Below are 25,328 nucleotides of genomic sequence, written 5' to 3'. Positions count from 1 at the left end.
TAAAATCTAAAAATTAGGCATAAAGAACATACCCTAACATAATAAAGGCCAAATATGACAAGTCTACACTTTAACATTACCCTCAATTGCAAAAGACTAAAAGCTTTTCCTCTAAGGTCGGGAAAAAAAGGCTACTCTCAACATTTCTGTTCAACATAGTACAAGAAGTCCTCGCCAGAAAATCAGGCACGAAAAAAAAATAAAAGTCTTTATAAAGGCACGTAAAAGGAATTGTAAACAAAGAAGCAAAACTGTCTCTTTGTTGATGATGTCATTTTATTTTTTTTAATTTTTTTAATATGAAATTTATTGTCAAATTGGTTTCCATACAACACGCAGGGCTCATCCCAACAGGTGCCCTCCTCAATGCCCATCACCTACTTTCCCCTCTCTCCCCCCATCAACCCTCAGTTTACTCTCAATTTTTAAGAGTCTCTTATGGTTTGCCTCCCTCCCTTTTTTTTCCCCCTTCCCCTCCCCCTTGGTCTTCTGTTAAGTTTCTCAGGATCCACATAAGAGTGAAAACATATGGTATCTATCTTTCTCTGTATGACTTATTGCACTTAGCATCACACTCTCCAGTTCCATCCACGTTGCTACAAAAGGCCATATTTCATTCTTTCTCGTTGCCAAGTAGTATTCCATTGTATATATAAACCACAACTTCTTCACCCATTCATCAGTTGATGGACATTTAGGCTCTTTCCATAATCTGGCTATTGTGGAAAGTGCTGCTACAAACACTGGGGTACAAGTACCCCTATGAGATGATGTCATTTTAAATAAAGAAACTCTAAAGACTCAACCAAAAACGGTTAGATCTAATCAGTAAATTCAGTGAAGTTGCAGGATACAAAATTAACACAAAAATCAACAGCATTTCTATATGCTAACAATGAATTTTCTGAAAAACAAAGAAATCAATCCCAGTTCCAACAGCATCAAACACAACAAAATCTTAGGAATAAACATAAGTAAAGAAGTGAAGGATGTCTATTCTGAAAAATACAACACACTAATGAAAGAAATCAAAGAAGAAAGGAAGAAATGGGAAAGTATGATATGTCCATGGATTGGAAGAATATTGCTAAAATGTCAAAAATACCAAAAGCCATCTAGATATTCGATGGAATCCCTATCAAGATGACAATGACATTTTTTTACAGAAGTAGAAAAAACACTCCTAAAACCCAGATGGAGCCACAAAAGACCCCGAATACCCAAAGAAATCCTGAGAAAGAAGAAAAAAGCAGGAGGCATCACAGTTCCTACTTTCAATCTAGAATATAAATCTATGGTCATCAAAACACTATGGTGCTGGCCCAAACACAAAGAGACCAATGGAACAGAACCAGAAGCCCAGAAATAAATCCAAGCACATACAGTCAACTAATATTTGACAAGGGAACTAAGAACACTGAGTGGAGAACAGACAGAATGAAATTGGACCTATATTTTACACCACTCATGAAAATTAATTCAAAATGGATTAGATACTTAAATTTAAGACTTGAAACCATGAAAGCCCTAGAAAAAAAATATAGGAGTAAAACTTCTTGACATGCATCTTGATAATGACTTTTTGGATGTGATGCTTAAAACACAGGCAACGAACAGAAAAATAAACAAGTGGGATGACATCCAACTAAAAACCTTCTGTACACCAAAGAACCCATCAAGAAAGTAAAAAAACAACCTATGGAAAGAGAAAAAGTATTTGCAAACCATGTATCTGACAAGGGGCTAAAATCCAAAATATACAAAGAAATCACACGGTTGGGACGAGCACTGGGTATTATATGTATGTGATGAAACACTCAATTCTACTTCTGAAACCAATATTACACTACATGTTAATTAATTAACTTGGATTTACATGAAATTTTTAAAAAAAGACATCATATGACGCAGTAGCAAAAAAAAGTAACCCAATTAAAAAATGGGTAAAGGACCTACCTGAACACACGCTTCTCCAAAGAATATACACAAAAGGCCAACTGGTACATGAAAAGATGCCTAACATCACGAGTCATTAGAAAAATGCAAATTAAAACCACAATGCAGTATCACCTTATGCCTGTTAGAACGGCCACCACTGATAAGGCCAGCAGTAACAGATGCTGGCATGGATGAGGAAAAGGACCCTTGCGCACTGTTGGCAGGAATGTAAATTGGTGCAGCCTTCCCATACTATGGAAAACTGTATGGAGGATCCTCAAAACAAACAGACAAACAAAAGAAACAAACAAAAAACAAAGAGCTATCATATGATCCAGTAATTCCACTTCTGGGAATACACCCAAAGGAAACAAAAACACTAACTCAGAAAGCTACCTGCACCTGCATGTTCACAGCAGCATTATTTACAGTAGCCAGACATGAAAACAAACTAAGGGTCCCTCAAGCAATCAATGGATAAAGAAGGAAGGGTGTGTATGTATACACATAATGGAATATTATTCGGCCATAGAAAAGGAAAACCTACCATTGGTAACAACATGGTTAAACCCTGAAAGCATTATGCTTTGTGAAATAAGTCAGAAAGAGAAAGACAAATATTGTACGATCTCACTTATATGTGGAATCTAAACTATCACCACCGAACTCACAGAAAAAGAGATCAGACTTGTGGTTACCAGAAGCAGAGGAAAAGGAGAAAGGTGGTCAAAGGGTACAAGCCCCCGGTTGTAAAAATAAGTAAGTTCTAGGGCTGTAATATACAACATAAGATGACGGTTAGCATTGCTACATAATATATAGGAAAACTGTTAAGAGCAAATCCTAACAGTTCTCATTATAAGGAAAAACTATTCCCAGTTTTTCTTTCTTTTCTTTTTATTGTATCTATAGGAGAAGATGGACGTTAGCTAAACCTATTGTGGTAATCACTGCACAATATATGTAAACCGAATCATCACGCCATACTGCTTAAACCTATACAGTGATGTTGTATCAATTATTTCTCAATGAAACCAGAAAAAAATTTACAAGAAACTAACAGAGTTTTTGCTAGACTTACATTGAAAGAAGCACCACCGGTTTGGACTGAGGAGACCAGGGATAATTCCTTTTAGAATGAAAAACAGTCGTAGGGTCCCAAACTTCTACAGGGAAGAATCAGGCTTAGAGTCTTACTCAGCTACGAGTATGGGCCACTCTTATGGGAAAAGAACAAGGATTCAGAAGTTAGAGGCAAGAGCCACAGAGAACCATTCCCAGGGCAAACTATTCTCAAAGCACGGGAGTATTTTTTTTCCTTTTGGAACAATGAGGGCTGTGGAAACGTGTCCCCCAGGATGTCAACATTGTTATGGATCAGTGACTGTTATCTACCTTTACTTTGCCCTTTTAAATGAGAGGTCCTCTGATGGTCCTTCTTGCTACGTCTCCTCGTTACAGTCTAGAAGTGTGGCAGAGCAGTAACGTGTGTCCTTAGCTCACAGGTCTTCAAGTTCGAGAGGACCAAAATTCAAGGAGCCGCACCTGACAAAAATGTACCTCAGGGGCTGCATACATATCTAGACTTAACTTATTTTATTTATTTAGAGAGGGAGAGCAAGCATGCCAGTAGGGGAGAGGGGCAGAGGGAAAGAAAGCGAGAGAGAATCTTAAGCAGGCTCCACACTCAGCACGGAGCCCGACGTGGGGCTCAATCACACGACCGTGATATCATGACCCGAGGCGAACTCAGATGCTTAACCAACTGAGCCACTCAGCCGCGCCTGATTCATCAACTTAAAACAGCACTTCTTGACTCCCTGCTACGTATGATGAGGAAAATAACAAATAGGCAAAAAAAAAAAAACACAAGAGTCTCAAAAGGAATTCTAAGAAGCATTTACCTTGTTCATAAAGTAGCTTCATATTGGAATCTTTGCAGGCCACCAGATTGTTGAGCAACGCAATCACACTTTGCATGGTGTGACCCAGAATGTTCTCCTGATGTTCCTGCAATAGATCACAAATGTCATCATAACTATGCAGAATTACAATTACACCACGATAGAGACAAATGTTGGGGTGACCTCTGTCCCTTCATCCTTTGCATGAGGCTAAATGGTCAACTTTCTGCACCTAACGAAGCAGATCCTTCCGCATTGAGACACTCCCCCCATCCGCGTGTTCAGTTAGCTGGGAGGCAGCATGAGTCATTTAGAGCACAGTGCGGCTGCATGTGGCCTCCAACCCAGGAGCTGAGTGACAGCCACACGGCTGTCTCTGCTTCAGATGGGTGACGCAGGAGTCAGAGTGACCAGAAGTAACTACGTGGACCTGGGGAGACCGCACCTGAAAGTGACTGAGGTCACAAAATGAAACCTCCAGGTCTTGGAGGGACAACACACAGCAGAGCGACCAGGAGACCCTTGATGGACACGTGGTTTCCAAGGCTTACGAGAACACCCACGCTGCATCTGGCTCCGAAGCTGCTGTGTCACCGGATGCGGGTCTCTCAGCAATGACAGCCCCTTGGCGTCATGCGCCTCGCCATCTGTGACTTCGCTTGATGTAAGACAAGGGCTTTGCTTGCCAAATAACGATGCCCCCAAATTTCTAACTTTCTTTAGAAACACACACTGAAGAGTAAATGGTAACGTTTGAATGTTCCACTGACACGGGCTCAAGAAGATGAATAGGGAAGCGATGGTCCGCCACCAATTTCATCTAATTATTCGTACAGTTGGTTGCGAGGAAAGGGTGATTAATAGGCACAAGATGACACGACACGTTATTCATGATAAAGTAACTAACGATACATAGGAAACCTATTCTAGTCAAGAAAAGAGGAGCTAATAAATCTTTTCAGGTTTTTTTTTTTTTTTGGTCCCATTCAGTAAAATAACACATTCCACTGCTTATTCAAAGACCAGCCTGTCAGCAAATATAGGTCCTTTTCACTGGAGATAAATCCATTGTTCCTTTGATCTACACATTTTTATGATTAAATGTATCTTTTCTACGATGCTCTTGGTAATATTTTTGCCTCTTTGTGAAGCCAGTACTTCAATTTTCCCTTGTGCTGATGGGGTGAGGCCGCTTGTCGATACAGGCATTTCCTTTAGTACAAAAACCCACTATCCAAACCTCCATGACCCCTGAACACTAAGAACCCAGGATTGTACCCTGGCCAACCAGGTTCTCGGACTCCTGCCCTGGAGTTTCCAGACTCCCTGCAGAATGAAGGCCTCTGCCAGCCGCACTACTCAGCCTGCAGAGGGGCGTTAAGCGAAGGTGCGCTCTGATGATTAGCAGCCCCCACCAACCTTATCACTGGGGGTCCTCAGGACCAAATACTTGATGCAGGAAATAAAAAAGAGACCCATAATCCTGTAACCAGACTGAGAGAAATGGTTCCTTTTCTAGCCATTATTAAAAATGTTTTTTTTTATTTTTTTAATGTTTGTTTATTTTTGAGAAAGAGAGACAGAGAGAGAGAGAGTGAGAGTGAGAGGGGGAGGGGCAGAAAGAGAGGGAGACACAGAATCCGAAGCAGGCTCCAGGCTCCAAGCTGCCAGCACAGAGCCGGATGCAGGGCTCGAACTCACAAACTACAAGACAATGACCTGAGCTGAAGTCGGACGCTTAACCAACTGAGCCATCCAAGTGCCCCAAAACATTGTTGTTTTTATGTTTCTTTGTTGTTGGTTTTCAAACAATTCATACACTGTGACCTTTGTTTAATATAAAGTGAGGGCTTTGTGAAGAGTGTGGTAGAGAATTCTATAGAGTTATTCTTCCCTCTTGCAGGTATATATGCTTCCTACATGGTGTGGGGGAGAAAAGAGCATGGGACAGAATCATTGTCCCTGCTCAAGATGATGCTGTGGTTCTCCAGGGGAACTAAGATAGCAATTGCTGTGGCCTAGATTATCATTTCCCCCAGAAAGAATTAAATACATGCAAAGAGCAGTTGAGAAGGTGTACATATGAATTAAACACACTTCCATTAACTTCTATCAAGCTGAGTTATTTCATTTCTCTTAGCAACGTTAATAAGATTTGTTCTTGCTGTTCACAACCATATTAGCCTACAGGGGATAAATTACCTATTAAAAAACATCATAGTCACTTCTTAAAGTCAGAGTAGAGGATTTCTAAGAAGGGAGAAAACAGTACGGTAAATATGTGGGGCCAGAGTTAGTCTTGGGCACTTCGCAAGCCTCATGCAAAGAGAAAAGGGAAACTCGAGTTTGGTTCAAAGGCCACGGGCCAGAGTTGGAAGGGAGAGATGATCCCGATGGAAGACTGGGTCCCATTGGATGCTCCTCTAGGGCACCCCCTCCCCCAGCAAGCTATGCCTGAGCCCCAGGGTGGAAAGACTATAACGGAAGGCTAGGTAAAGACCTGATGTCTTTTTTTTTTTTTTCTTTAATTCCCATGGCTCATGAATAAAGCAGGCAGTCTACACCACGGGCACCTCAACGCACGCCAGTAAAGCCCTCTAAGGAGAGACAGAGCAGGTTATGACTGTGGCACAAGAGGGCCTGTGGCACAGGGTCAGGGGCCCGGCCACCAGCGGCCTCGGCACTGATCTTGGCCCAGGGTGGCAGACACCCATGTGGGCCTGAACAGGGACAAAGCGGGGCTGACAGTTTTGCTGATGCGGCACTACGTGCCGGGGCCTGTATCCCAAGCATGTAACCTGCATTATCATCTCATTTAATCCTCACACATACACCCAAGTGGCTCCGGTTCTCCCTTTTTACAGATAAGGACATGGAGGGTAGCGAGGGGAGGTGGGACTTGCCAAGAATCACCCAGCTCTTCAGTGGCGAGGCTGGGATGCGGTCTGGGCGATGGCAGAAGCCATGCCCCTCATCACCACGCGGCATCGCCTGGGGACCACAGGAACGGGGGCGGCGGGGGGGGGGGGTGTGGAGCCACCAGCCCGTCAGCACATCCCAGCTTAACCAATACCACCTGAGGAGCAACGGGGTGAGGTGGGAGGAACTTAAAGGGCCTGGAGTAGGAGGTGGAAAGCAGCAGCCAAGTTCTGAATTGGGGAAGTGCTGCAGTGCTGCCCTCCCTGTGCCACCATCACTGGCACCTGCTGGCCTCATGAAAGCCCTCACTATGCATCACGATGCTGTAAGACACACAACCCGGGAAGCGAGATGGAGGTGCTGGTCACAACTAAAGGAAAGGAAAGAATAAGCATATTACCCGAGAGACTGAAGATACATACTCGAGCCCCCCCATCCGCAGCACCATTGCTCAGACATAGCATTAGCCTCGGCTGCTGGGTAAGAAAGGCAGCCGAGTTCATCAGAGAAGCCATCACTGACGACCCACGCAGCCACGGAAGGCAGTCCTACTGCATTTCAAGATCATGACGAAAACATTTAACTCCTTTATCCATAACCCATCAATAAGCACAGCTGACCTAATTTGTGTGCCTAATGGCATAGTGTATGGACATTTAATAAACAGAGCACTTGAGAGCTCTAATAAAACACAGCATTTGCCAGTAGAGATAATTAGAATGGAAACAGCAAAATTCTGGTGTTTGGCAACATAGATGAAACAACTTCATTAAAATGTACAGCTTCAGCAAATGAAAGGCAGGGGAGCACTGGACCCTGAAGAATCAGCCTTCTCAAAACTAATTGCTTCAGTGCTTAAAGAGGACAGCTCTGAAATACCAAGGGCACAGCAAGGAAACACTACTGAAAAATGATCAGCCATCCCAAAGCAGTTTCACTGTAAACAAAGTGTTAGACTTCGTTCTAGTATCTGAGGGCGGAAACGGCACTAAAAGCCTTCAGATGGCCAGATCCAAAAGTTTGGCAGGGGTCTGAATAGTCAAGGCAGGAAATGCCTTTAGCGATGAAGAGTAACAGTGAACCACGGTCACTCTCTGCTGCCCTTGGTGTGGGGTCAGATCTCAAAAGACAGCAAACCGAAAGGCACCCACCAGTCCCGACGGAGGTTAGAAGCCAAGGGGAGGCTAGAAGGCAGAAGCACACACACAAGTGTTGTGAATATGGAATCTCTGATCTCCTGGAAATAAACACAGGACACGTCCTATTCAACACACAGTGAGATCATATTTCAGGGGAAACCCACACGTTGCACGGCAGGATGCTAGTCTGCGGTGCACAAGCCTGCACGCAGTACAAAGGTGCAGCTCTAGGACAGAGTGGGGTGTCCACTCACTGTCCCTTTTACACCTTCTCCCACACGGCTGGGTTCCTAGACAGCTGGAGCCCACAGAAGGCTCTTCAGAGCGTCCCGATGTGACAACCGTATCTGAGGGGACGAGGACACTTTTGCAGATTGCTGATTTTTCACAAGGCTGTGCCACACACCACTCAAACTCCATGGGATCTAAACTGAACTCATCCTGTCCTTTCTCCTCACACATCCTCCTTTTGTCTGCCCACCATGCAGCCAAAGATCCTGGAATCACCCAGGGGCCAACTGCCTCGCCAACCTCCCACATCCAATCAGCAATCAAGTCCCCCTGATTCTCCCCGGGGCCCCTCTAGCAGCTCTCCTCTGCCACAGGCGGTTGCCATCTTTGGCTGGGGCTGCCACGAGTCCCCTAGTGGAGACTCTACTTCCAGCCTCCTCTCCTCCACTGCAGACCAGGCTCCTCTTTCTCAAGTAGCAAGGCTCATCCCCATTCCTAGGGCTTAAAAGTGGGACCCGCAGGCCCAGGGAGCACATGAGAGTCCACCGTAGGCCCAAGGTGGAGGGCCATTGCTTCCCACCATCCAGATTGTCCAGAGCCCCAGGGGAATCAAAGGCCTGAAGGGAGGGGAGGCCACCAGAACCACGGGTGGCAGAAGCAAGGGCATTGTGGTTCCCGTGCTTTTGATCCCAGAGCAGCATCACGTTATGATTTTGGAAATATTCTCATGATTTCCTGAGCCAAATTCTGACCCCCGGGGGTAAGGAACAGGGAAGGGAACAAGCTGAAGGGGCACAAATTTAAGATTAATTTCACAGGGCGCCTGGGTGGCTCAGTTGGCTAAGCGTCCAACTCTTGATCTCAGTTCCAGGTCACGATCTCATGGCTCATGGGTTCGAGCCCCACATTGGGCCCTGTGCTACTTGGGATTCTCTGTCTCCCTCCCTCTCTCTGCCCCCCTCCTCTCTCTCTCAAAAGGGAAGAACACTAAAAAATAAAATGAATTTCACCCATTTACCTCATAAATGCATACAGGATTTCCTGGGAAGGCAAGGATATATGGACATCCAGAGTGGGAATGTTTGAGGCATGACAAAGTTGGGGCTGGGGTGACCATTACTGGGCATTTGCTATGCCAGCTGCCAAACAGTCAAATAGCTCCTGGGCCCAGTGGTCAGGGCTGCTGGGGGCTTAGCAGGCTGAGGAGGCACTCTTCCCCATAGGTAGCCAGACACATAGGATGCTCTCACCCTAAAAGCCTGGAGGTACAGAACGAAGTCCCTTCTTTTATTTGGGTCATCATCTTTCTGATTCAACACATGCGAGAAAAGAATTTAAATTTTTGAATCTGACTGACAGATATTGTCGAGGCCCTCAAGCAGCAGCAAATACAAGTTCTTATTAGCAGTACATTCCAGCTGGCACAGAAAGGAGGCTGTGGACCAAATGGTACCATTTGCCAATCATATGCCAAGCTCAGCTGGAGAATTCCAGCCCTCGCTCCACGCCAATGGCCGAGTGCTGCGGATGCCCCCCTGGCAGGTGAACTGTGCCACTTGGCTTGCTCAGCACTCCTGCCCTTTCACACCATTTAAGCTTCTAGCAGCAAGCTCCCCTCCCCCTGGCTCCCGACAGGGCGCTACGCCTCAAGACAGGCACAGCGGGTCAGAACCAGTGCCGGTCGGGCCGGAGAGCCCTGGCAATGGAGACAGAGGGGAGCAGCGGGGACCAGCGTCCCCAGACGCGGGCTGCACCCCTCCCACGTGTCTGCCTGGGATGCCGATGGACGGGCTGATCTGCCCCACAACACCCTGTGTGAGCTAAACACACGCCCGAAGGGGACAAATGAGCAAATACAGGGGTGTGTCCAGACACACAAGTCCCTCTGCCTTCCCGTTACACCCCTGCCACTGCCCAAAATAATAATCACAATGTTAACAAAATAAGGCCTTGACAAACCACCGTCCCCTCTTAAAGATTCAGGCCAGGTGTCCTTGGCAGCAGCTGGGGGCCGTGGGGAAGGCGGTCCTTCCCGTTGGACAGCACGGTCATCGCCTTCCCGTGCCTGACTGCATCATAGCACCTACCGTATACATAACGGTTGGTTCCTTCATTCATTCCTCACCTGATCTCGAGCCCTTGGAGGGCAGAGCTGGGACTTTCGATCAAGTCCCCAGTGCCAGGAGCGGCGCCTGGTAGGCAGAGACCTCTGGTGTATTAACGAAAAACCAATCTTGCTCCAAGTTGCTTGGGTCAATACAGCTGGGGAAGGGATAGATACTCATGAGAGTCTCCGTCAGGAATGAACTTGTCACTGACCAGAAACCGCCTTCAATTAAATAACTGATAAATACTTATTGAGCAATAAAAATGATCGTCCTCCAAACGTTTAATAGGTACATACTCGCTTTTGGATATTTGCAATAAATGACAAATTCAGACCTTTTCCCTTTAACCAAAATACATCAAATCTCTCACGTGTGAAATAGTTGTCAAGGACTCACGAAGCATGTGCATCGGCAAGGAGAATGTACACTCCACAATTCCTGACAGACGCAGACACGGTTTTAATGGGGCTCTCCGTTAAAAAGGATTGCTCACAAATATAAAGAAGTGTCCCATTTTAAAGAAAGAAAATATTGCGTTCGGGGACTGGAAAGATCGATACATTCAATTATCACGAGACAGTTTTCAATTCCGGCTGTCTTTTACTGTGGGAGTTTGCCCACACTGGGGAGTTCACCAAGCGTGGTGCTCGCGGTTCCTGTCTCAAAGGAGTACTGGCCACGTCTGCCGGAGAAGACCGTGCTGGGAGCTGGCGAGTTTATGTGAACCTAGGGTTTCAGAGAGCAGAGAGAGATGGCCCTAGGCAGAAAGGGAACCGGGCCGAGGAAAGTCAGAGCTCCTTGGCTTGCCCCAAACCAGCAGGCAAACCTGGAGTGAAGTGAGAGTCAAAGTATCAGACTTTGGAAGAAGCTGAGAAAACTTTCTAGTTCAATCTTTTCATTTTAAAGATAAAACAACTGAGGCCCCCGAAGAGAAGAGAAGGAGCAGGAGAAGGTGTCTTCCTTCTCCACCACCTCACTCTGTCCTCACACTTCTAAAAGTCACATCAGGGCATGCAGAGTCAAGTAGGCAGCTTTACAAACGTTGTTATTGTTTTGCAAACACTGGAGTAATAATATAGACACTGGTCCCTGGCGCTACAGATTCAGTTGACCTTAATTAACACCTCTCCACTAGGTCAGCAAGTGGTAGGTGGGCTATTCCTGAGGACATGATGCCTACTGACTCCCCCCCCACCCCACCCCAAAAGCACACACTGTCTGGATCCCATTGGGTTTTTCAACCAGTTTTTGTTACACAGGGCTGCCTCTAAAGTGGCAGTGAGAGCCTAGCCATCTCACGGTCTGAGTTGAAATTTTAAACAAGGAGCACCGTTTTCCAATAAGTTATTCTGAGCAAGGAACAAATCAGACATCAGGGAAACTGCAAACACACACACTGGATGTTTACCAACCAGCAGCACAACGCGGCCCGGATCTTTGTCACTCACCCTGGAATTTGGTACACTTGGTATTTTAGGCATGATCACACTTCTGTTCTCAATCTCCATTAACAGAGGGCAATCAGCTTTCCTTTTCTTAGACTCTACTTAGATAGTAACAGTTATATTTGTATAATCACTTTGGAACATTCAATATGCTCATTTTTGGCCGCACAATGATAGAAAATATACGATCCTGGAGAATAAATTGGTTGTGACGGGATAAAAATCATCTGAGGAATTTTTCATCTATTAGATAATACAAAATGCCAGCAAAGACCCAAAATAATAACTAGAACTTGAAGACACTCTAATAAATGCATAAACTGGGTAAAAACATAGAAGTGTTAATGTGGATCATGCTGGACAACCATGGGCAGGGTCAAGGGGTCTTGTGTTGGGAAAGGTTTGAGAGAAGGGATCAAGAAACACACAGACGCTGAGCAGAGACCAGGGTATATCTTGGAAACACAAGAAGAATAAGGAGATTCCAGAGGAGTAAGGAGACTGACCAACTTGACCAAGAAAGAATGTGACCATATATTGGCTGGTCTCATTTCTGAAACCTGGAAGGGGACTGTGGACTATGGAGAGCTCAAATTAATTTCTTAGGTCAAGCCAGGCTGGGCATCTCCTAAGGACCTTGAGATGTCAGCTGAAACCTGATCCCCCTCTTTAACATCTATTCTGGGACAAATCCCTATGGGAGTCTTGGCTGTCTGCTGGACAATCAAGGCTCTATTCATGCAGTGCCCATCTGCTCACACCCACTGCTTCTGGATCAAAGCAACAGTCCCAACAGTGCCTGGGAAGTGCCTTGAGCTTAGGATGAAGGAGAAGGGAGGAGAGGAAAGGGAAAGATACAGGGTTTTCATATTTTTACTTCTTGTACCTCAATAAACAGGCTTCGGCTTTAAGAAATTACATATCGAGATGGCGTCATTAAGTTTTCTTCATGCAGGTCAGAGAGAAAACCAGTAATCAGAATGAGTGATAAGAATGAAGAGAGGGACAAAGGTTAGAAGGGAGAGAGACTGGAGAGGATGGGAAGGAAGAAAGGAGGGACTAATGGATTTCCTCAAGACGGAAAAGCGAGCCCAGAAAAGACAAGCTCAGGGTGCCACCCCAAGTCTACAGGTGCTAAAACGAAAAGCCTCTGCATCACAAAGCAGCGGGTCACCTGAATTAGGAACAAAAAGTCAGCCGACACAGTACATGTCCGGCCACTGGGTGCCTCCAAATAAAAGCTGACCAACATCTCATCGGGAGCTGCACAGAGACAACTGCTCAGGTCACTGCCTTTAGCACCGCCTGGCGTCAGCCTGGTGACACATGCCATTCTCAACAGACAGGGAGCAGAGGAGCAACTGATTCTCTTCAATGCCCAGCACTTCAAGCTTTTTCTCAATTCATGCAGCACACGGGCTGGGATCGTTTTCTTGCTACCACACTCTCACCTGGCCACCGCACTGTGAGTTTACAGAGAAGTGGTGTCACAGCCCCTTCTGCATGTGAATTCTGATGAGCTGCAAATGAAAATATGTGTGGTCCCTTCGGCACACTGATTGACACGCGTCCTCCCTTCTGCTGGCGTGCATGACAATGGATGGGCACAAGCAGGTGAATGCTGGTGAGTCTGAGTCGGAGAAGGGGTGCTGGTCTTTAGAAGATGCCCCTGAGCTTCTGTGATGTGCATACACCATCCATAGAAGACTGGAGTTTGTCACCAATCTTAGAGTCTCCTCTCTCAGGGCATGAGTAACACAGTAAACAACCAAAACAAACACACAGGTTTACACACACAAAAACCTACAGTGGAAGCTGTTGGGTACAGTCATCATAAAGACGTGACTGCCGGTTGACCCCGGTGACCGAAGGCTCCTCACCCTTGCCCTGTCCTTGGAATGTGGGTTCTGGTCACCTTTCCCGCTCCCAGAGGCCACTCCAAGGACACAGCCTTGAGATGGCGATGGGCCGCGAACACCTGAGCGGCCAACATGGCCACACCCAGTTAGGGCCTCTTTCTAAACAAACTTCTAAGGTTTGGCAGGTGGCTGCACAGATCCACTGTCTTGCTGCTGCCCGCCCAGGACAAGCCTCGTCCGTACGTGGGTTCCCTCTGCTTATTGAGCTGCCACCTACCGAGCTGGAGCGGCCGGCCTCCTCCTTCACCTCTCCCTGCCCTTCCAGTACCAGGGTCAGTTTCAGATTTCACCCAGGAAGCTCCCTAGAGAGTTGTGAACCAAATTCAGGAGAAATAACCAACAGAACTTCAACCATGTCATCATGCTCTGAAGTGCCACAGAACGTAGGCTCCACCAGAACGACTCCAACAGCAACGACTCTGAGCATACAAGTCACTGTCACCAGATCCACCAAGGGCAGGGGAAGAGGCCAAAACCTCAGACAGCTAGAAACGTCCTTTCAATCCATACAGAGGACAGGGAGCCCTTCCCCTCTTGTCCAGGGGGATGGAGCACCCGGCTCATCATTTCGCGTCAGCTGCCCCATGCAGATGTGAGCACCGGGAGCTCCACTGGAAGCAAGCAGAAGGGAAAGCCCTGCCCCTGACACGTGCACAAGTGGGCAACCTGGTGACCTGCTGGAGGTTCAGGCCCACCTCCAAGGTCCCCTTCTGCTCCAACATCCTTTCATGCTAAACCCAAGGCTGTATCTTCCGGCAAAGGAGAGAATAAAATAGAATAAGCATTGCTAAGAGAGTTATTTAAAATGAAGCCAGGAGGACATCGAGAGAGTGGGGCTCATACACATCTTCTTTCTCAAACTCCCAGATTTTTTTTTTTTTTAGTTGAACTCAGGTTAAAAGTCAGGGCATCTACTTATGTTATAATGCACATAGGTGGGTTTCCTGTATAACATCAGCCCAGCTACCAATCACATACAGATTAACATAACTGTAGATATACCAGCACCAATGCATCTTTTCTTCAAAACAACTTATGGAAATCTTCTCTTTCCTTTTAAAACCTCCAACCTCCTCTGTCTCCCCAGAGCAGGTTTTCTATTTCAAAGCTGTATCTCCCGGATTGCAATCTCTAAGACTCCAAACGTAAGTGCACAGTTTATTTCATAGCTTGAAGTTTTGTCTTTGTTTGACGCTTCTCAAATGTTTATTTGAAAACAAGGTAAATAATATCAAATTATGTCAAGTATCAAATGTCTATGCTTTACTGGAGTCAAACAAGACAGTTCTGCACAGTCTCAAATATTTACTTGTGGATTATAGCAAAGATCACTCCAATAGAAGTTTTAGCACAAGACAGGCATCCCTCATCCATGTCTTCCCAATGTGCATCTAACCAATAGGTTGTGGGGTGAAACAATGTCCTCAGAGTCCTGCTTTCTTCAGCCCCCTAAAAGAATCCTAAATACTAGAAGCCACCCCAGTTACCAGAAGTCCAACGTCATCACATAAATACTGGAAGAGGGGGAAGAAGAGGTATCATTACAATTTTTTAATTTTTTTTTTAATCTATATCCACATTGGTTAGCATATAGTGCAACAATGATTTCAGGAGATTCCTTAGTGCCCCTTACCCATTTAGCCCATTCCCCCCTCCCATAAGCCCTCCAGTAACCCTCTGTTTGTTCTCCATGTTTGTGAGTCTCTTCTGTTTTGTCCCCCTCCCAGTTTTTATATTATTTTTGTTTCCCTTCCCTTATGTTCATCTGTTTTGTCTCTGAAAGTCCTCATGTGAGTGAAGTCATATGATGTCTTTCTCTAATTTCACCAAGCATAATACTCTCCAGTTCCGTCCACGTAGTTGCAAATGACAAGATTTCATCCTTTTCGATTGCCAAGTAATACTCCATTGTATGTATATACCACACCTTCTTTGTCCATTCATCCATCGATGGACATTTGGGCTCTTTCCATACTTTGGCTATCGTGGATAGTGCTGCTATCAACATGGGGGTGCATACAGTCTTTTTAATTACAGGTTTAACAACATAGAAAACAGAACTGCCTTGGACAGAATGAATGCGAGCTCCCATATTTAAAAACAAAAAGAGGTTTTAATGTGAATTTGTATACATTTGAAAATACACGCAAACACCCACGTACACAAACATATCTGGAAATCTTTACAAATACGGGAACAGTTTGTTGATTATTCGTTATTTGGGGTGGTCTTCCCCGTTGATGTCCTCCTGCGTTACAGAAAACAGCCTACCCTATTTTGGAGGTACGGCCCGAATCATCTCCCCTGCATTCATTTGAACGCCATCCCTTCACCGAGCTACCCCGAACACCAGCGGCGCCAGGCCCGCCCTAGACGCCGATGCCACGTTGCGCTCCAGCAGGCACCTGCCGTCACGGGGCTTCCCACCCACTTCCCACGCAGCGGGCGCGCGGGGAGACAGACGGGTCCCAGGGGAGTACGGCCCGCGGATCAAGTCAAGCCGTGCTCCCGCACACCAGGGAGCGGGGCGCTGCTGAGCTGGCGAGACCAGGAAAGATTGTAGGCAGGGCAGGGGAATGGGGCCAGCCAGGGAGAACCAGCAGGCTTGGAAGGGTCTAGGACCCGAGGAAGGACGCAAACCCAGGGACCCGGGAACCCGAGGTTAAGAGAAATGGGACATTACAAAGGCACGCTGAGGCTGACTACTCCGAATACGTGGATGACACCTGCAGAATGCATACTAAATCTCGGCTAATGGTAAGTGACTAGGTTAGTCATTTCTCTTGGATTCACTGGAGTTAAACACAAACTAGATATACTCCAACTTAAAAAACAACAACAACAACAACAACAGCAACTAGAAATACGCCGTGGCTGTTCCAGACATACATCGGTTACAGGGCCACGGCACGGACTGGGCTGGGCGACTGGACATCACCCTCCTGGTTAGCTCCACAGGGCCCGCGGCCTGCTGGCTTCTCTGAACTCCTCACCTCACCTGGGACCCGTCTTCATGACCTCACCTTAGCAACTTGCTGGTACTCAGGCCCGTGGCACGGACCTCACGCTGAACCCGAAGTAACCAGAGTCCACCTCTGGCTGGAAAGGCCAGCACGCTCTCCTTCGTGACATCACGCAGAGGGCACAATATTTTCTAGAGATGTGTCAGATGTATGGATTCTTACCTACCCCTACCTATGAAGTTCTACTACCTGTGAAGAGCTCATACCGTTACTGATTCTGTTACCATCTACAGCTAGGATTTAGCCGTGGAAGAGCCCGAGGCCCAATCGTTTCCCCCTTGTCGGGGCATCTGCTGGTTCCGGATGAGGCAACGTGAAGATACTCGAAGCCAAAGGATAACCAGAGCAATTCTTAAAACTCCTCAGAACCTCTGCACTTGAGGGACATTCATCAGCGAGTCGCAGTTTTGTTTTCAACTCCAGAATCAAACTTCTTTTGCATGAAAGCTCTTAGAGAATGACACTTATGACTTTTAAGAGATCAGGTTAGGAAGAGAATACAAGAGACTCTGGATGTGAGACGCCGATGTCAAACAGCAAAAATGAAAGAACGGCATATCATTAGCTGTTTTTGTTTTTTAATGGAACTCACAGGCCTCCATGCGCTCCCCACGAACGCCTCAGAGCCTCCATGTGGCTGGAAACCTAAATGAAGTCTCGGAGAAGATAATGGAGCTTTAATGATGGAAATAGTAAGAAAATTAAATCTAATCATGTTCCATTAAGCATGCTCTTAGCTCCCATTTTTACTAAATTATTTTAGTATGATTTTGCCTCTGTCTATTGAAATAACCTTTTATGGCCATTTGATTTGCAAGCACAAATAAGTCTCATTTATTTTCCACTATGAAACCCTGTGGGGTTTATAAGAAGAAACGGATCATCTAAAATCTTACCCCCTGGGGGCACCTGGGTGGCTCAGTCGGTTGGGCGTCCGACTTCGGCTCGGGTGATGGGCTCGCGGGCCATGAGTTCAAGCCCCGCATCGGGATCAGTGCTGACAGCTCAGAGCCTGAAGCCTGTTTCAGATTCTGTGTCTCCCTCTCTCTCTCTCTCTCTCTCTCTGCCCCTCCCCCACTCACACTCTGTCTGTAAGAAATGAATAAAACCTTAAAAAAATTTTTTTTTAAATCTTACCCCCTCCACACTCAGGAAGTGACCAGGGAGATGAGTACTTTGAGATTTTATATTTATATCTGTGAGGAGAGCATTACACTAGGATTAGGATCTCATTCAGCAATAACGTATCACCTGCTACAGAGACCATCTTCAACCAGCCACAGCTTCCGTACCAGCCCTGAAGGGAAGCCACAATCGTCCCCACTTCCTGTGCTGGTGGTCACCTCACCTCCTCCCCCTCCCACTCTTTGATGGACTTTTATCATGTTTGGAGTGCTTTGTTACTACTGGCCAGAACCGCTGGAGCGTTTGCTTCCAGGAGATGCTCCTACATGGCCACTTGGGTGTAAGTCCTAGAATACACAGCAGCGAGTTGTAAGCAATCATGCAGTCAGCCCAGGGGCACACAGACATGGAACACAGCGAAGGACAGTGGCTGTTCACTCTGGGCTCTGCAGAGAACAGAATCACCTGTCAGGATACTGCAGGTGTGGTTTTAAATATTCTTTCCAAAGCACGTTTACGTCCAACATGTGTAATGATGAAAAAGCTAAGTATAACTGGAATCACAACTTGCTAAATAGAGGGGTCTCTGGTTCAAATCTTGATCACGCCTGTCAAGAATTAGAGGATTTAGGGGATGCCTGGGTGGCTCCATCAGTTAAGTATCTGACTTCAGCTCAGGTCATGATCTCGTGGTTCGTGAGGTTGAGCCCCACGTCGGGATCTGGGCTGACAGCTCAGAGCCTGGAGCCTGTTTCGGATTCTGTGTCCCCCTCTCTCTCTGCCCCTCCCCTGCTCACTCTGTCTCTCTTTGTCTCTCAAATATAAATAAATGCTAAAAAATAAAAAAATAAAAAAGAATTAGAGGATTTAGGAGGAAAAATTCGCATTCAGCAGGAATGACAACTATGGGAAAAGAGGCTGCAAAAACGCCACCCATGGACCAGACAGGAGTCCAAACCCATTGTTTATTCTAATTCTATTTTAAGGACTGAAAAGAAGATCAAAAAACATGACAAAGAACAAATTTATTAAACAAATTTCAACTATAGACCATAAAGTTAAACAAGGATGTAATAATTATTGACATCTGCACCCACTATTAGAAGAATTCCCAAACCAGGAGAAGGAGAAATACACAGAAACGCACGAATAATGGGGCACTATATTCACTTCCCTCAATCTAAGACAGATTAAGGAAAAAATCAGGAAGGTATATCTTTTACATATATGATATACCTTACAGATATAGAGCTTACAGATATATGCCAAATTCTGAACCCTACAGAGAATAAGAGAACAGTTTTCAAATGTTGAGAGAATTCAAGAAATGTACCACAGCATATACAAAGAAACATCAATAAATCTCCCCCAAATAGAAATTTATTCATTGGACTAATACTATAAATATGAAAAACCAAACAAGTTTTTATTAAGTGCAATTTTAAAATTCTTGAGGGAAATACAAATCAAAATTGAAAATGTTTACAAAAATAAAGATAATGTAAACGTTACATATTAGAATGCAGGAGACACTGCTAAAGCAGTTCATAAAATAAAAACATATAGCATTAAACACCACAATAAAAATGCTAAAATACAGGAAGTATTCAATTTTTAAAAGCTACAAAAAGATGAAGCTAGTGAAAGCAAGCAACAGGATGAAATTTAAAAAGCTAAAAGAGGAATTTAATCAATTAGAAGATTTTTGCCTCTACTAAGATATATTAAGTCACAAAGGCCAAGACTGCCTTATAATAACCAGAAAACTCCAGACAAATTATAAAATCATATTTGTAGAGACATCAGAGAGCTGTGGAAGCACCAAGGAGGTAAACTAAAATTCTAGAAAGTAGAGAAATTTTCCAAGGTCAACTGATAATTCCATTTCTTCCTCCAGGGTCATCTGGATGACCTCAGTACATACAGGAGGCTCCAATGTGAGAAACTCTCAAAGGTTTTAACACTCGGATGGGGCTGGAAGGATGAACAGGAAATTTAAGAGGCCTCATACCAAAGCAGCATCCCTCAAACATTTGATGGGTGCTACAGGAGGTTGATAAGATGAACAGAAAATCTGTAAAAGGTGGAGTAGAATCTCCCACAGTTGGTAGTACCTAAGAAATAATAACCATTCAGTCACCGTATGACTTTTGATTGGAGCATTTAGTCCATTTACATTTAAAGTAATTACTGATAGGTAGGACCTTACTTCCATTTTGCTCCTTGTTTCCTGGTTGTTTTCGCAGTACCTCTCTGTTCCTTTCTTCTTCTCTTGCTCTCTTCCCTTATGGTTTGATGACTTTCTTGAGTATTATGCTTAGATTCTTTCATCGTTTTGGTATGGACACCACTAGGCTCAGATATAACATCTTGTGCATATAGCAGTCTATGTTAAGTTGATGGGTGCTTAAGTTGAAACCTATTCTAAAAGCACTAAATTTTTACACCCACTCCCTATTTTTTTAAGTTTATTGATTTTGAGAAAGCTCGTGGGAGGGTCAGGGAGGGAGGGATAGAGAGTCCCAAGCAGGTTCCTTGCTGTCAGTGCAGAGCAGATGTGGGGCTCAATCTCACGAACTGTGAGATCATGACCCGAACCAAAATCAAGAGTCTGGACGTTCAACCTACTGAGCCACCCAGGCACCCCTCTCCCACTCCCCATTTTACGTATACGGTGTGATAATTTACATCCTTTTATTTTGTGAATCCCTGGACTGATTTTTGTAAACATAACTGATGTTACTGCTTTTGTGCTTTAACCTCCATAGTGATGTTAATCTATGCAATTTTATAGATGCACAATAAGTAATTAATCTACAACTTTTATTACATGTTTGCATTTATCTGTGAAATTCTTCTCTTTCATAATCTTTTTTTTTTTACTCCTAATTATAGAATTTCTTTCCACTCAAAGAATTCCCTTTAATGTTTCTTATAAGTTTGGTTTAGTGGTCATGAACTCCTTTGTTTGTCTAGGAAACTCTTTCTCTCTCCTTCTAGTGTGTACCTTGCTGGGTAGGTATTCTCGCTTGTAGGTTTTTACTTTCAGTACTTTGAATATGGCATGCCACCTCCTCTGGCCTGCAAAGTTCCCACTGAAAAATCAGCTAACATACTTAAGGGGTTTCCCTTGTATGCAATGGTTTTCTTCTCTCTTCCTGCTTTTAGAATGTCTTCATCGCTACTTTTTGCCTTTTAATTATTATGTGACTTTGTGTGGACCTCCTTGAGTTGATTTTGTTGGCGGGGGGGGGGGGGGGGTGGATCTCTGTGTCTCCTGGATCTGATGTCCGTTCTACCCAGATGAAGGAAATTTTTAGCTAATATTTCTTCAAATAAATTTTCTGCCCCCATCTGTCTCTTTTCAATGAGATCCCTGCAATGCAAGTGTTATTATGCGTGATGATATCACAAAGTTCCCTTAATCTATTCTCATTTTTTGTTATTCTTTTTTCTTTTTGCCGTTCAGTTTGGTTGCTTTCCATTACTCTGTCTTCCAGCTCACTGCTGTGTTCTTCTGTATCCTCTATTCCACTACTGATTCTCTCTAGTGTATTTCTTTTATTTTGGTCACCGAGTTCTTCATCTCCAACTGGTTCTTTTTTATATTTTCTATCTCTTTGTTGAAGGTCTCAATGAGATCCTCCACTGTTTTCTCAAGTCCAATAAGTATCTTTGGAACTATGACTTGGAATTCTCTATTAGGCATATTGCTTATTTCATTTCAGGCTTTTGCTGCAGTTTTGTTCTCTTCTTTCATTTGGAACATACGCCTCTGCCCCCTCCTTTAGTCTAACTCTCCATGTTTGCTATTGTTATTAGGAAGGTCAGCTCTGCCTCCTCATCTTGAAAGTAGTGGCCTTATGAAGAAGCGGCCCTGTGGTGCTCTGTCACAGAATGCCCTCTGCTCACCAGAATCAGATATTCTAGGGATGTCTCCTTAGAGAGACTGCATGCACCTTACTTCCGCGGCTGAGCTGTGTTTGTCTTCAGTCCAGTCAGCTGCAATGACCCACTCTGCCTGCTTTGGGTGCACTGGGCAGGGTTTGGTCCCAGACTTGCAGTTGGGTGGGAGAGGCACTCAGAACAGACACCCTCAGTCCATCTGCTGGGGCTGCAGGTGCACAGAGTTGCAGGGTGCACTCCCTGCACTGTACCGAAAGGCTTTAATTCATCTACAACAAAGGAGGCAATGTGTACAATGAGGAAAACACGTACCTCCAACAAATGGTGTTGGCAGAACTCGACAGCTACATGCAAAAGAATGAAACTGGACCACTGTCTTACAGCACACACAAAAATAAACTCAAGATGAAGACTTAAATGTGAGACATGACCATAAAACTCCTAGAAGGAAACATAGCCAGTAATTGCTTTGACATCAGCCTTAGCAACATTTTTCTAGATGTGTCTTCTGAGGCAAGGGAAACAAAAGTGAAAATAAGGTATTAAAAATGCACCAAATAAAAAGTTTTACATAGCAAGGGAAACCATCAAAAGAAAAAAATATCAAAGAAGGTAACCTACTGAATGGGAGAAGATACTTGTGATGACATATCCAATGAGTGGTTAATATCCAAACCATTAAAAAAAAACATCAAAAATTTTTCATTTTAAAAAATGGGCAGAAGACCTGAACAGACATTTTTCCAAAGAGGACATACACATGGAGGGCAGACAAACGAAAAGATGCTCGACATCACTCATCATCAGGGAAATGCAAATCAAAACCACGATAAGCTACTGCCTCACATATGTCAGAATGGCTAAAATCAAAAAGACAAGAAATAGCAAGTGTTGAGAAGGACAAAGAGAAAAAGGAAGCCTCATGCACTGGTGGCAGGAATGCAAATTGGTGAAGCCATTATAGAAAACAGTATGAAGGTTCCTCAAAAAATTAAAAATTGAATTACCATATGATCCACTAATTCCACTACTGGGAATTTACCCAGAGGAAACAAACAAACAATTCAAAAGATATGTGCACCCCTATGTTTACTGCAGCATTATTGACAATAGCCAAGATATGAAAGCAACCCAAATATCTATCTATAGATGAGTGAATAAAGAAAATATGGTACATTCCACATACAAGTGAAATTATATGGTATTTCTCTTTCTCTGACTTATTTCATTTAGTATAATACTCTCTGGCTCCATCCACATTATTGAAAATGGCACATTCTTTTTTATGGCTGAGTAATATTCCATTGTGTGTGTGTGTGTGTGTGTGTGTGTGTGTGTGTGTGTGTGCGCGCGCGCGCGCATGTGTATACACACACCACTTCTTTATCCATTCATTAGTTGGTGGACACTTGGGCTGTTTCCACACTTTGGCTACTGTAGATAACGCTGCTATAAATATCAGGATACTTGTATGTCTTTGAATTAGTACTCTTTTGTACTCTTTGGGAAAATACCTAGTAAATCAACTGCTGGATTATAGGGTAGGTTTTTTTTTTGGTTTTTTTTTTTGCTTTATAAGGAATCTCCATACTGTTTTCTAGAGTGGCTGCACCAGTTTGCATTCCCACCAATAGTGTGAGAGGGTTCCCCTTTCTCCACATCCTCGCGAACACCTGTAATTTCTTGTGTTGTTTATTTTAGCCATTCTGACAGGTATGAGGTGATATCTCATTGTCGTTTGGGTTTTTACGTGTAACTTAAGTAACAAAATAAATGAGCAAGGGGGGAATAAAAAGAAATAGAGAGGCCAACCAAAAAACAGACTCTTAACTACGGAGAACAAAATGATGGTTCCCAGAGGGGAGGGCGGTGAGGGGATGGGTGAGAAAGATGGTCGGATTAAGGAGGCACTTCCTGTGATGAGTACCAGGTACTGTATGGAAGTGATGAATCACTGCATTGTACACTTTAACTTAAAATTCCACAGTATGTTAACTACCTGGAATTTAAATACCAACTTAAGAATGGGCAGTATTTCTGAAAATGGGTATGAAGACAGAGATAAAACAGAAGACCAAGTCAATATCTATTTAAAGGATATTTAGAGCCAATCCCCTCCCTGACTCGGCTCAGTAGATGGCAGCCATGTCTATACATTCCCAAGCAGAAGTCTGGGGTTTTATTCTCTGGAAAGGTCTCTGAACTGCAGGATTCCAGGCACAGGCCCTAACGTGAACCCTAAACATAGCCCCAGCCCTAACCCCTACCCCTAACCGCTGGAGAGGTCTCTGAACTACAGGTGCCAGGCACAAACTTTTACCCTAACCCTACCTCTAGAGCTGAGAAAATGGGTTCCTGAACACACAATAAGAAAAGCTGAGAGGCAGCCTAGTTATTCTGGAGAAGACCCAAACATTTAAGAATTGGTAATACTTCTGAAAATGGGTGTGAAGGTAGAGATTAAAAACAGAAGGAATAACTGAATATTTAGAGTATTTGGAGCCCCAAGCCCCTCCTTGTGTCAGCTCAGTAGATGACTGCCACTCTATTCTCCCCCCAGCAGATGTCTGAGGTTTTATTCTTTAGAGAGCTCTCTGAACTGCAGGATACCAGGCACATACCTTTACCCTGGCCCTAACCCTACGTCTTAAAAGAAAAAAAAAAAAAGATGTGGTATACATATACAATGGGAGTATTACTCACCCATGGCAGGGAGGGGGAAGAAATCCTGCTATTTGCAAAAACATGGATGGAGCCAGACAGTTTTATGGTAAGCAAAATAAGTCAGAGAAAGACAAATACCATGTGATTTCACTCATATGTGGAATTTAAGAAACGCAACAAAGGAGCAAAGGGGGAAAAAAAGAGAGAAGCAAACCAAGAAACAGACTCTTAACTATAGAGAACACACTGATGGTTGCCAGAGGGGAAGGGGGTAGGCAGATGGGTGAAATAGGTGATGGGGATTAAGGAGGGCACTTGTCATGATGAGCACTGGGCTGTCTGTAAGTGCTCTTTGTTTTTTAATGTTTGGTTATTTTTGAGAGAGAGAGAGAGACAGAGCATGAGTGGGGGAGGGACACACAGAATCCAAAGCAGGCTCCAGGCTCCAAGCTGTCAGCACAGAGCCCGAGGTGGGGCTCCAACTCATGAACCTCGAGATCATGACCTGAGCCAAAGTGACGCTTAACCAACTGAGTACCCAAGCACCCTGTATGTAAGTGTTGATTCACTATATTGTACAACTGAAACTAATATTACACTGTTAACTGGAATTTAAATAAAAACTTTAAAAAAAAAAGCACATTTATCTTGCTAAGCAACTGAGTAATGTGTAAAATTTTTGAATCACTATATTGCACACCTGAAGCTAATATAACGCTGTATATTAACTACATGTCAATTTAAAAGTACATTTGAAGAAAGAAAGAAAAGAAAAGAAAAGAAAAGAAAAGAGGAAAGAAAAAAGGAAACAGAAAGAAACAAACAAACCAACTATGACTAGTCAGGAAAAGGACTCCATCCCAAGCATTCACATGGTCTCTCCCTTAAGGTATTTGTCAGATTCTGAAAGTAGATGAGCATTAAGTTTGAGAACGAGGCTGGGAGATCCTGAAAGGTAGAGTTGATTCTCCCGGTCTTGCAGGACTGCGGGGACCGACAACTACCAC

The 25,328-nt window shown here is 44.3% G+C and overlaps 1 protein-coding gene across 2 annotated transcripts in view; it reads right to left on the bottom strand.

Moving 5' to 3' along the window:
• Nucleotides 1-25,328, bottom strand: part of ULK4 (unc-51 like kinase 4) — a 592,138-nt gene that overhangs the window by 243,745 nt on the left and 323,065 nt on the right. For both annotated transcript variants that reach the window (XM_043595665.1, XM_043595666.1), the window contains one exon: nucleotides 3,843-3,948. In XM_043595665.1, the coding sequence (XP_043451600.1) occupies nucleotides 3,843-3,948 (106 nt within the window). The remainder of the gene's footprint in view (nucleotides 1-3,842; nucleotides 3,949-25,328) is intronic.

The sequence above is a fragment of the Prionailurus bengalensis genome, chromosome C2, assembly GCF_016509475.1.
Source record: "Prionailurus bengalensis isolate Pbe53 chromosome C2, Fcat_Pben_1.1_paternal_pri, whole genome shotgun sequence".
Classification (NCBI taxonomy): Eukaryota; Metazoa; Chordata; class Mammalia; order Carnivora; family Felidae; genus Prionailurus; species Prionailurus bengalensis.
The sequence above is the reverse complement of the archived record's forward strand: the minus strand, read 5'-3'. Positions and strand labels throughout refer to the sequence as shown.